General features: G+C 55.9%; 1 protein-coding gene across 1 annotated transcript; it reads left to right on the plus strand.

Annotated features, from left to right (window-relative positions):
* Nucleotides 1-1,748: 1,748 nt before the first annotated feature.
* On the plus strand, nt 1,749-6,447 carry RIMS3 (regulating synaptic membrane exocytosis 3; the record flags this gene model as incomplete). The annotated part of the gene is made up of 6 exons (XM_082071468.1): nt 1,749-1,962; nt 2,971-3,112; nt 3,230-3,342; nt 4,350-4,451; nt 4,879-5,018; nt 5,208-6,447. The coding sequence occupies 6 exons, from the start codon at nt 1,749-1,751 to the stop codon at nt 5,418-5,420; spliced, it is 924 nt and encodes a 307-aa protein (XP_081927594.1). The 3' UTR covers nt 5,421-6,447.
* Nucleotides 6,448-11,815: the final 5,368 nt, after the last annotated feature.

An 11,815-nucleotide genomic window follows, 5' to 3' on the forward strand; every position in this document is an offset into this window, starting at 1 on the left:
GCGCTGCCCCGTCCTCCTCCACCTGCGCAGGGCGGTAAGATCCCTCTGTCTCCTCTTTTCCTTCGGGGTGCGACATGGGGAGGGCTCTGCCCTGGCAGCGGCGATCGAAATGCAACAGGGAACCCATTTTCCAGCTGCTTTTGCTTGTCTGCGCGCTGTGCGGCGGCGGCGGGGGCAGCCGGGGGATGCTCCAGCCGTGACACCGCTCCCGGCTGCTCGGCCGGTGCGCGGGGGCTCCGAGCATCCCGCAGCCACCCCGGAGAACTTCTCGGCGCTGGTTGTTGTTTCCCGCAAGGTCGGTGCGTGGTAAGCGCTGGGGGGGTGCTGCAGGTGCTGCCCCCCACGCCGGCAGCTTGGGGACACGTTTCCATGGCAGAGGAGGAAGGGGCTGGCGTGTGATCCAGGCATTGTGCTGGTTTGCTCTGAGAATCCTGGTGGTTTGCAATATTAGAGGATAAATAAAATAAGAAAGGGTGGGGGCTGAAGGGAACACTGGTGGTGTTCCCTGAATCTCCCACCCACTGCTGGGGACAGGGAGCTGGGGACAGAGGTGGCACCGGGGATGCTGGTGCAGGATGAGGATGCTGTGGCGGTGCCGAGGATGCTGTGGTGGTGCCGAGGATGCTGTGGTGGTGCCGAGGATGCTGTAGTGGTGTTGAGGATGCTGTGGCTGTGCTCAGGATGCTTTGGCTGTAGCGAGGATGCTGTAGTGATGTTGAGGCCGGCTCGGTGGTGGGAACCATGGGCTCCGGTGCTCGGGCACGGTTTCAGCACTGATCACCAGGCACCCCTGATCTCCCCATCCAGCACCTGCTCCCGCAGAGGCCAGAAGCAGATTGTGAAAAGAGATACGGGGTAAAACGATGCGCAGTGTAGAGCAAACCCCTTTGGGCTGAGGAGCGTGCGCTCCCTTCCCTTGCGGTGGATTATCCGTGTGTGTGTTGTGCTGGCGATGATCCCATTAGTGCTGTGCTCTCCTGATCTAATTTGCTGCCACCAGAGCCCGGTGCTCTCCTGGCGGCCGAAGCGCCGAGCAGGGAAAACAGCAGCGGGAGCCTTTTGTGTTTTCCTGGCCCTAGAACTGACGGGGCTGGGTTGTGCCATGGCTCCTCGTGCCCGTAACGCCGCGTGGAGAGGCCTGGACCGGGCGCTGAGCCCACCTGCAAAGGGACGTGCGTTTGTTTAGGCACAACCTAAAGTCAGGTTTGCAGGTGGGGAAACTGAGGCACGGGGGAGGGAAGTGGTAAAGGCGGAAAATCCCATCATTAATGATATTAGTTACTAAACGCCCACTTGCCCCTGTTTGCATCCCTTCTGGAACTGAAAAATGTGTGAGTTCAGTGGTGCTGGAACCGAGCCCGTGCCCCCGCGAAGCCCCCGCGTCGCCCCGTCCCCAGCCGTAGATGATCCTCCAGGTTTGCATCTCTCTCTGTCTCTTTTGCAAGAGAAATATTTTCCCAGGCCCTGCCTCCATCCATTATCGTAAAGTGGCTTCACTTGGCCCGGAGTTAATAATTCACCTTTCCTTAGAAGATGGATGCTCCATCCCGCTGGAGTTTAAATATTCATGGGGAAGGGATGGCAGCAACCACTGAACCGCGTCCGGCAGCCCCGTGGGGCCGCTCTGGGTGGGAGCGCGGTGACATGGCCGGTGCCACCGCCCGGCGTTGGTGGCCTTGACATGTCCCCCTGCTTCCCCCCACAACGCACAGCTGATCCCAAGCGGCGGAGCCGGCGAGCGCCCGACCATGTTCAACGGGGATGCCAGCTCCTCAGCGGCCCGGAGCGTCATCCGCAGCTCCAGCATCAGCGGCGAGATGTACAACATCGAGCAGAGCGTGCGGGGCAGCGCCGACTCCGTCACCATCACCAAGAAGAGGCGCTCCAGCCTGGGCGCCAAGATGGTGGCCATCGTGGGGCTGTCCCAGTGGAGCAGGAGCACCTTGCAGCTCAACCAGACGGGTGAGCGGCCGCTGGGGACACCCGAAAAAGCCCTTTGAAATCCCCAATGCTGCTCCAGGTGCCAAACCCATTTGCAAACCTGAGCACGGGGGGGTCCGGGCTCAGCGTCCCCCTCCCAGTAACACCAGTCCCGGCTGTGGGCAGGGACAGAGCTTGGAGAATGGACTTGTCAAGCACTCTGGCTCTGGGAAATATTTAAATGCTTAAAATAGCTTTTTAAAGGGCGGGGGAAGCAAAAGCCTCATTTTAGCGCAGGCTTTTTCTTCAGTTATTGCTTTTTTATTCTGGTTCTCGTTGGCATTTTGCAATTCGGGAGATGCTTTATAGAGAGGAGTGAATTCAGAGCCCTCCAGCCCTGCACATCTGAGGGGTTCCTGAAGGGGTTTAATTATCCCCAAAAGCCACGCAAAAAGTGCCGGAGCCCGGCAGAACCTCACCTGGGGCCGGCAGGACCGGGACCCTTTGGCTGCGGCATCCGGGGGAGCAGCAACCGCTCTGGGGGGCTGCGGGGTCAGGAAAACACTTCTGCAGGGACAGCCCCAAATTACGGGGACAGCCCCGAATTAGCAGGACAAACCTGGCCCCCCAGGAGCAGCCGCGGCGCGGTGACAACACACAGACGCTCCCGCGGCAGGAGCGGGGCTGCCGGCAGCGCCAGGGCTGGATGCTCGTGTCCTGCCATCTGCCACACGTGGCGCTGGGGACACTGTGACCCTGGGGAGGAAGGACGACACCAGCCCGTGTCGGGCTGTCAGCCGTGCAGAGGCACGATGGCAGTGGTGGGGACATGGCTGGGACACAGGCAGCCTGGGGGTCCCCTCCAGCACCGGATCGTGTGCTGGGCGCTGCAGAGCTTCACCCCCAGGGAGGTGTATAAACCACGATGGATAACTCACAGCAGGAAGGCGGGAGCAGCCCGCGGGGAGGCCCTGGCCGGTCCTTCCATCTGGTTTGAGGGTTTGGTGGCAGCGGGTGCTTCCCAGGCTCACTCCCCATCTCGGCTTCCAGAGGGTGGCCCCAAAAAGCTGCGCAGCAACATCCGGAGGAGCACGGAGACGGGCATCGCGGTGGAGATGAGGACCAGGGTCACCCGGCAGGGCAGCCGGGAATCCACCGACGGCAGCACCAACAGCAACAGCTCCGACGGCACGTAAGGCACAGGGGGTGGCACCGGGGGGACAGGAGCTGGGCACCCTCCCTGTGCTCCCAGAGGGTCTTGCTGGAGCCCCTGATGCTCCACGACAGCCCTTTGCTCTCCCTGGGGCAGGTTCATCTTCCCCACGACCCGGCTGGGAGCCGAGAGCCAGTTCAGCGATTTCCTCGACGGGCTGGGGCCGGGCCAGCTGGTGGGACGGCAAACACTGGCCACCCCGCCGATGGGTGAGTGCCGGCCCGGGGGGGGTCCCTACCTGGTGACGGGGGTCCCATCTCCACCCCCGCAGAGCAAGGGCTGCGTTCTGGCTGGTGCGGGGCTGAGCAGGGCTGAAGGATGCTGCAGCGAGAGGGACGGGGCTGCAGGGGGACGGTGACACGTGCTGTGGGGGACAAGCTCAACCCAGCAGCGTCCCCCACCGCTGAGCACGGCCAGCTCGGTGCATGGCTGGGGATGCCTTGGGCTGTTGTTCCCGCTGCCGGTTCCTTGTGCAGCCCCTGACTCGCTGTTGAAATGCCAAGTGTGTTTTGAGAACATCCAGGTTCACCTCGCTCCTGTTAAACCCTGCTGGGACATCAGCTCGCCCCTTCCCCGTCCCCATCTCCCACCCCCCGGGGCCGCAAGGCAGCGAGCGACGGGGACCCGCCGGCCAAGGGACATACGTACGTACAACGGGACAGCGTAAGCGGGAGAACAACTTCCCAGCGAGCTCCCCCAGCCACGTTTTCTCCCACAGATTCCCCAGGGAGAGGGGAAGGACCCCAGTGAAGTGCCCCCGGTGGGTACTGAGCCATTGACCCCTCCAGCCCTTGAGGGCATCACCCGGCCAAGGCACAGCCTGAGTAACCCCGGCTCTGGTTAATCCCAGCTCTGGTTAATCCCAGCCCCTTTTCCCATCATGAAGGGAAAAAAGAAACCCACGCTGTAAGGCTGGGGATGGGGGGCTCTCACCCACTTCTCTCTTTGCTGCTCTCTCGGCTTTGTCCTGCCTCCAAATTCATGATTAATCAGGCGCCCGGTGGTGGGATGCTCGGTGTGCTTGAGCGCTGAGGATGGAGGAGCAGGTTTGAGGGTGCAGAAGCTGCCAGCCCTGGAGGTGACACCTCCCACCTGCTTTTTGGGCAGCGCTAAAAGGGACAGAGAGCTGGTGGGGACCAGCCGGGGGCTGCGGCCGTCCCTGCTGGGGGGGTGGCCAGCGGGGAGAGCACTGAACGCGTCTCCTCCCTCCGCCAAGGTGATGTCCACGTCGGCATGGCTGACCGCAACGGGCAGCTGGAGGTGGAGGTGATCCAGGCCAGGGGACTTATCCCGAAGATGGGCTCCAAGTCCATCCCTGGTAGGTGGCCGGAGAGGGAAGGGTCAGGGATGGAGGGGACGCGATGGGGATGGAGGGGATGCGGTGGGGATGGAGGGGAGCGATAGGGATGGAGGGGAGTGATGGGGATGGAGGGGACGCGATGGGGATGGAGGGGACGCGATGGGGATGGAGGGACGCGATGGGGATGGAGGGGACACGATGGGGATGGAGAGGAGCGATGGGGTTGGAGGGGAGCGATGGGGATGGAGGGGACGCGATGGGGATGGAGGGGAGCGATGGGGATGGAGGGGAGCGATGGGGATGGAGGGGACGCGATGGGGATGGAGGGGAGCGATGGGGATGGAGGGGAGCGATGGGGATGGAGGGGAGCGATGGGGATGGAGGGGAGCGATGGGGATGGGTGCTGTGCTGGGATTCAGTGTTTCTCACCTGTTTTCCAACGCAGCCACCTACGTGAAAGTTTACCTGCTGGAGAACGGCGTGTGCCTGGCCAAGAAGAAGACCAAGGCGGTGAAGAAAACCTGCGACCCGTCATACCAGCAGCCTCTGCTCTTCGAGGAGAGTCCCCAGGGCAAAGTCCTGCAGGTGACGTGTCCCCACGCAGATACCTGGGGACAGGGAGGGCTTAGGGGAGCGAGGACAGGGCATCACCAGCATCCTCTTTGCTGTCCTCCAGCCCGCAGCCTCCCCATCCCCATCGCACCCAACTCACTGAGTTTTCCCCCAAAACTCGCACCGCAGGGCGGGTCCCCTAACGCCTCCTCTGCCCCGCAGGTGATCGTCTGGGGCGATTACGGGCGCATGGACCACAAGTGCTTCATGGGGATGGCCCAGATCGTCCTGGAGGAGCTGGATCTCTCCAGCACCATAATGGGCTGGTACAAACTCTTCCCCACCTCCTCGCTGGCCGACTCCAGCATCGGGCCCCTGACGCGCCGGCTCTCCCAGTCCTCCCTGGAGAGCTCCACCAGCCCCTCCTGCCCATAGGCGGCAGCTTGGGGACAGGAGACACCCGAAACTGTCAGTGGATAGCTGTAAATATCCTAAATATCCTGTTCTTTTTATTTTTCCTTTCCCCTCCTTTTTTTTTTTTTTTTTTAAAATTTTCTCTTTATTTTTTAACTCTCCTTCCCAAAACAACCCCGCTCTCAACACACTCCTCCCCGAGCAGAGGGAACATCGCAGGGGGAGCGAGGGCCCTGGGTTTGGAGGCAAAGGGAAGGAGAAGCAAAAGAACCCACCCCAAGCCAACCCCGGCGGTGCGGCAGAGCGAGGGCTGCGGTGCCGACCGGCCCCGACTGTTACCCAAGCGCCGCGTTTGTGCCGCCCGCCCGGCCGGAGCAGCTCGGTCCGATCCATCCGGCGCCGCCGCAAGCAGCACGTCAATGAGGTTTCTTTTCCTTGCCTCTGAGGAAAAGGTAGCTTTTCAAAGAAAAGAAAAACTCCGAAAAATATCCAACTCAGCACTATTTTTTCTTTTTGGTTTTGTTTCCGAGGAATGTAGCATCTTCTATTATGTAGCTTGCCACATGCTAACAACACATTCACTCTCTGCAATATCTAATTGACTCCGGGTCGACCGGGAACATCTGCCCGTTTGTTCGTTTTCCAACACAAATCCTGCGACACTGAGCAAGCACTTCTGGTGGCCATTTTTCTTTGGTTTCTTTTTGGTAGCATGTAGCCTGTGACCAGTGACATTGCCAAAGCGAGAGACTGAACAGAAAAAGGTGCGCTCACCTCCCCGAAGCGTACGCTGGTCTTACCCTCGTGTTCCGCCACCCACCATGGGCTTGTACGGCCAAAGCAAGACCCAAAATATAAACTCTGCGATGCCTCACGTGAAAATCCGAGTCAGGAGAAGGTGACCAGACGGAGCAGGAATATCGTGATGCTGGTTGATCGTCTGTATCCCAGCCCCTTCATCGATGTGGACCAGCTCGAGGTCTGGGATGCTTTCTTGGGGTCCAGGATGCTTCCCCTGGTCTTGGATGCTCTCCTGGGATCCAGGATGCTCCCCCTGGGATCCAGGATGCTCTCCTGGGCTCCAGGATGCTCCCCCAGGTTCAGGATGCTCCCGGGGACTCCAGGATGCTCTCCCTGCGATCCAGGATGCACCTCTAGGATCCGGGATGCTCCCCCTGGTCCAGGATGCTCTCCTGGGGTCCAGGATGTTCCCCCAGGGATCTGGGATGCACCCCCCTGGTCCAGGATGCACCTCTGGGATCTGGGATGCATCCCCCTGGTCCAGGATGCACCTCTGGGATCTGGGATGCTCCCCCTGGTCCAGGATGCACCTCTGGGATCTGGGATGCTCTCCCTGGCCCAAGATGCACCCCTGGGATCCAGGATGCTCTCCCGGGGTCTGGGATGATCCCACTCTCCTCGATACCCAAATTCCAAGCCGGACCAGAGGGTTTCCCAGACTCCGCACCTTTCTCTAACTCTCGACTAGTCGGTACAGCTACAGGGGAACATCTCAACAGCATCTTCTGCTGATCTGGAATTAGGGTGACTGAGAGGTTATGAACAAAAGGACTAGATGCTTTGAATTTATTATCAGGATGAGTGTTTTTGGGTTTTTTTTTGTTTGTTTGTGTGTATGTTTTGTTTGTTTGTTTTTAAAGCAGCATTTTGGTTCCCCGCCGAGGGACCAGTTCTTGTAGCAAAACTAAGAATTACGGAAGCTTTTTTTGAAGGTGCCTAATGAAATTTGCTGAAAATACTCAGGGGAGACACCACTAGAAACTCTGGTTTCTTCACAAAATGTACTTAACCACAATGACTGTCCTGAAGGATCAGTTTCCAAAAGCGAGGAACACAAAACCAACACACCAAAAGATGAGCAGACTGGAAGAGGACAAGAGGTTAATGGGGAAGTTTTACCAACCAGATGGCTCTGACCTTCAGTCTTTAACACAAACCAACCCACAGCACAGGTGGGATTTTTTTTTACAGTTATTTACTGGCAAAGCAGAGAAATTCACAACGCACAGAGCACAACAAACCCAACCTGCGGTTCTGCTGGGGACGCCGGGAAGGATGAACCGGCTTAAAGCTGCTGCCACAACGGAACGAACCCAAACCCGAAGGAAAAGCCTGTTGCGATGAAGCTGTTTTTCCGTGTCACGGAATTTCAGCCGCTCTTGTGGACTTTGGATCTTTACCGAATTAAAAGCGCTGTAGAGCTCTGAGGAAAGAGCAGCCTGGATGCTGCCGATGGGTACGGAGATCCCGGGGTTCCCCAGCGCCTGCTTCATAAGGGATTAAATCCTCGTGGGTTGATGGATCAATACGCTATTTGGAGGTGTGCGGGATGGCCACGTACAGGACCATGGGATGCGCCGAGTCTCCAGTGTTCTGAGGATGGAAACTCGGTGCCCTGATGGCTGAAATGGGAATAAACACCGGTTCACACATGACGTTCCTTCCAGAGCACCAAGCAGTTATACGAGGTCAGCGCCGCCTTTCCCTGCCCCGCGTGCTGGATTGTTTCAATATACGCGAGGGAAGGCATCCGAAGAGGAAAAGCTTTGTGCTCCTTCAAGCTAACATGGTTTGCTTTTGCTTTACCAACTCTGTTTCAATGGCAAAATGAGAAATCTGCCTGTGGTGGGACAATAACCACGTCCCCGGGGAAGGGGGTTTTCTGCATCCCACCCCTTCCCGGCCGGCACAGGAACCGCTGGCTGTACGTTCCCCCAGCCAGTTGCAGAGCTTTACTGGTTGCCCTCCCCACGAGCACCGTAATGATCTTCTGGAGCTGGAGAACAGCAGCAGGACAGCGGCTGCCGCTCGGGTCCAGCAAAAAGCTCCCTGGTTCCACACCAGCTGGAAAACCTGTGGAAAATCCAGAGCAAAGAACTATCACCTGGAAGGCGCTCCAGGGAAAACCCAAAAGCTTCAGTTTGCTTTTTATCGTGGACTGACTGAGGATGCAGCGGAGGACGACGGCGCAGGGACCGTCGGAACAAACCGCACCCCGGTTCTTGCTCATTGCCACGTGATGTTTGTGGGAACGACCCCTCCTGCTCCTCGAGAGGCTGCTGAGGTGAAGCCACCGCAACAGTGACTTCAAACGATTGTCACCTACTCACTAGAGTCACTGAAATCCATCAGGACCTTGATGTCTTCACTTAGAGCACAACACAGCCCGTCCCCCAGGGAGCTGGTTCTCACCCTCTGGGGAAGGATCCGGGTCAGGACCCACCTGCCACTTACATGGGTAAAAATAAATAGGAGAAGAGACTGAAACGTGCCCCGTTTACATCACAGCTTCAGGTCCCTCTTATTCCTTCACCTGCCGGACCAAGGGTCAAGATGTTTTCCCTCCTTGAACAAGAACAAAGAAGTTGAGACACGTGGTTGCTTTTCTACACGCGACACACCAGAAAACCCACGAGCTGCTGCACTCCAGGGTTTTTTCTGGGGGATGTTCTATTGCAAAGGGCATTTTTTTTTAAAAAAAATGTACTATATGATTTGCAAAAGGTGGCTGCACTGACTGGGTATTATGCGTTAGATTATTTCCTCTCTTTCCTCCAAGAAAGGAAATTCAAACTATTTGACTTACTAGATATTTTCCCCTAGAAAGAATAATATTGAACTGAATGGGTTTTGCAGCTTGTTTTATCCCCAGTGGTGAGACACAGACCTCACTAGATTACAACCAGCAGTAGATCCCGGTGTCAGAACAAGGGAACCTTCCAGAGTAACAGCGATGGATTTTGCCAAAATAGCCTTGAAATGGTCCTTAAACATCCCCTAAGCTCTAGGGGAAAAAAAGTGTCCCAGTCATGCAGCAAAGTACAGAAAATACAACATGATTTCAAGCCCAGGCCTAAGTTAGCCCCGGCTTTTCTGCATGCCTGGAATGGGTTTTATTTGCCAAAGCTGAGGGACTGAAAGTGTTCCAGGGCACCAGAAGGTGAGAGAGGCTTCTGCGCTCAGTCGGAAACGAGCTCCAGTTCCATCAGCATCACCACGCGTTGAAAGGCAGGGAGAGGACGCTTAGACATAGTTTTCCTGAAATCAAGTTCGATTCAGAACCAATTACCCGGCCAGAAAACCGCACCTATTAATTTGCTTTGGAAAACGCCACAGAGGAACGGAGACAGCGGGAACCGTTCCCTCCGCAGCACCTCGTCCAGCTCTGACACCTTTTCTGCAGAAGCAGCTACAGACGTAGCTCTCAAGTGCAAATCTGAGACCAGAAACGCCGACAGGGAACCGCTTCTGCTCCCCGTCTCACACCCCCGCTCCAGCAGCGACGAGACGGCCAAGTCAAGCCTGGGTTTGTACTTGAGGAGTTATTAACAACACATTTCAATACCTTCGCTTGTGTAAGTGGGCTTGCAAATACCCAGCAGCAGAGAGTTCAGTTTAAGGGTCTTTACCAATATGAGGCCATTTATAAAAACATCCCCGGTGATGTTTTTTCAGGCATAAAGGGTCCACCTTCTATTTTCTTCTTCCAGTTGACTCAGACACTTCTTTCCCAGATTGATGTGAAACGCTTGGACAACGCACATCTGTAAACTCCCCCAAGGGTGTGCATTGGGTTACTGATTTGGAAAATAACTGCATTTGAGAGGTCAAGGAACGGTGTTCGGGCCCCGTTCTTCTCGATGGCTGAATTCAAAGTCTAAATGTGTTTTGCATCGCAAACAGAAAAAGATATTAAGAGCTCTCTCCCCTTCCCTTTGGGTTCTCATGCCTCCAGACAGATCTGTGCAATTACCCGCAGCAAAAGCAAGGTTTGCATCCCAGGATGTGCCAAAGGCTCCGATGTTTCTCTGGCAAAGCTGTTTCAACTGGAAGTCTTCCTTCTACTCCATGTTCACAAGCATAGGAAACACCACAACCCTTGGCTGCTTGTTAGAGGTGCAAAAGGGATGTTTATGAGCTAAAAAGAAGGTTGAAAGCTGCAGAAAAGACTTCCTAGGGGGGAAAACAACTAAGTGTCCACAATAAGAGCTGGCGGACTAAAGATGTGCTGTAACACAGCTGGAGTTACCCAAAAAGTGACCAGGTGAGACAAGAACGTTCACACCTTAACCAAGCTCGTCCGTATTTAGGGAAGGTTTAGGTTTTAGAAGCTGACTTGGAAGAATGTCCAGTAAAGGGCCTAAGTGTTTGTCTTGCTGTCTGAATAACCGCCACACTGTTCAACCCCGGGCACGGACACCAGGACGGACGCGGCAGCAGGACACACAGAACAGCAGCTCGGGTTCGCGGCCGCCACCCAGAGCTGGTGAACCCCCGTGCCTGCCTGCAGCTCCGATTATTCGTATACCTCATTATTTTTTCCCCTCTTCCTTTTATTTTTGTTTGGTTTTGTTTTTAAGAACCAGAGCTTAGTGCACTCTTATCACATTCAGGTTATTTTTTTGTCGTCGTTAACTGTGCAATGAAGAGCAATTCCACGGGATGCGCATCCACCACCCGCTCCCACGCTGGCTCCCGGGGGCTCAACCTCTGCTTCGTTTCGCACTTGCACTAATTGCTGAGCTGCAGGGTGAGGGAAGCGAGCGGCCTGAGCACTTCTCCACCGGGGGGGGATGATTTGGCCGGACAGTCGGTACCCCCATTTCATCCCTCCTGTTCCAAAGCATCCCAAAATCTGCGGGTGTCTGTAGCCCCTCTCGGATGCGAGAAGCCGGTGCTGCTGCCCAAACCCTCGCTAAAGCTTTTGCCCATTGCGTGGAGCCTGAGAACAGGCAGAAAGCGTTTCCCTCCAGCAGGGATTAGACCTGGATCGCATGGGATCGGTCCGTATAATCCCAATAAAAGAGGGGAACTCACCCAAGGCTGGCAGGGAGGAGCGTGAAGCGCTGGTTGATGCGGGGGGTCCCTGGCTGATGCGGGGGGTCCCTGGTTGGAGCAGCGCCCCGGCCGGCCAGGGACCCACAGCGGGTGCCCGTGGAACGTTCGTTAGCACTTTGAAGTTGGTGGCCTTGTTTTCTTAAAAGGGCTTGATCTTTTCATGCAGTTCAAAGTCAATAATCTTCCCCATCATGTTGTCCTACTCCCCACCTCAAAATGAAGCGACGAGCAAGCACCTGGACCGTTTAAGATATTAGCCAGGGCTAAAGAATCTGTCATTAATCTCAGAAGTTTATACCTCAAATATAAAAACATATACATCTGTCTTAGTAGCAACGCTTGGTAAAGTAGCAGCTCCGAATTTGAATTAGACTTTGTCCTTGAATTAGATTACTAACAGCACCCAAACCCACAGAAGCACACAGAGAAAAGCATCAACCGATATTTTAGAAGTACCAAAGCTGAAGTATTCGTCCTAGTAAAACAATTCAGAATTTATATTTCTAAACAAGACATAGAAGGGATCTTACCGACAGCTCACAAATCTTTAAACACAG

Source organism: Streptopelia decaocto (genome assembly GCF_964273445.1).
Source record: "Streptopelia decaocto genome assembly, chromosome: 23".
NCBI classification, from domain to species: domain Eukaryota; kingdom Metazoa; phylum Chordata; class Aves; order Columbiformes; family Columbidae; genus Streptopelia; species Streptopelia decaocto.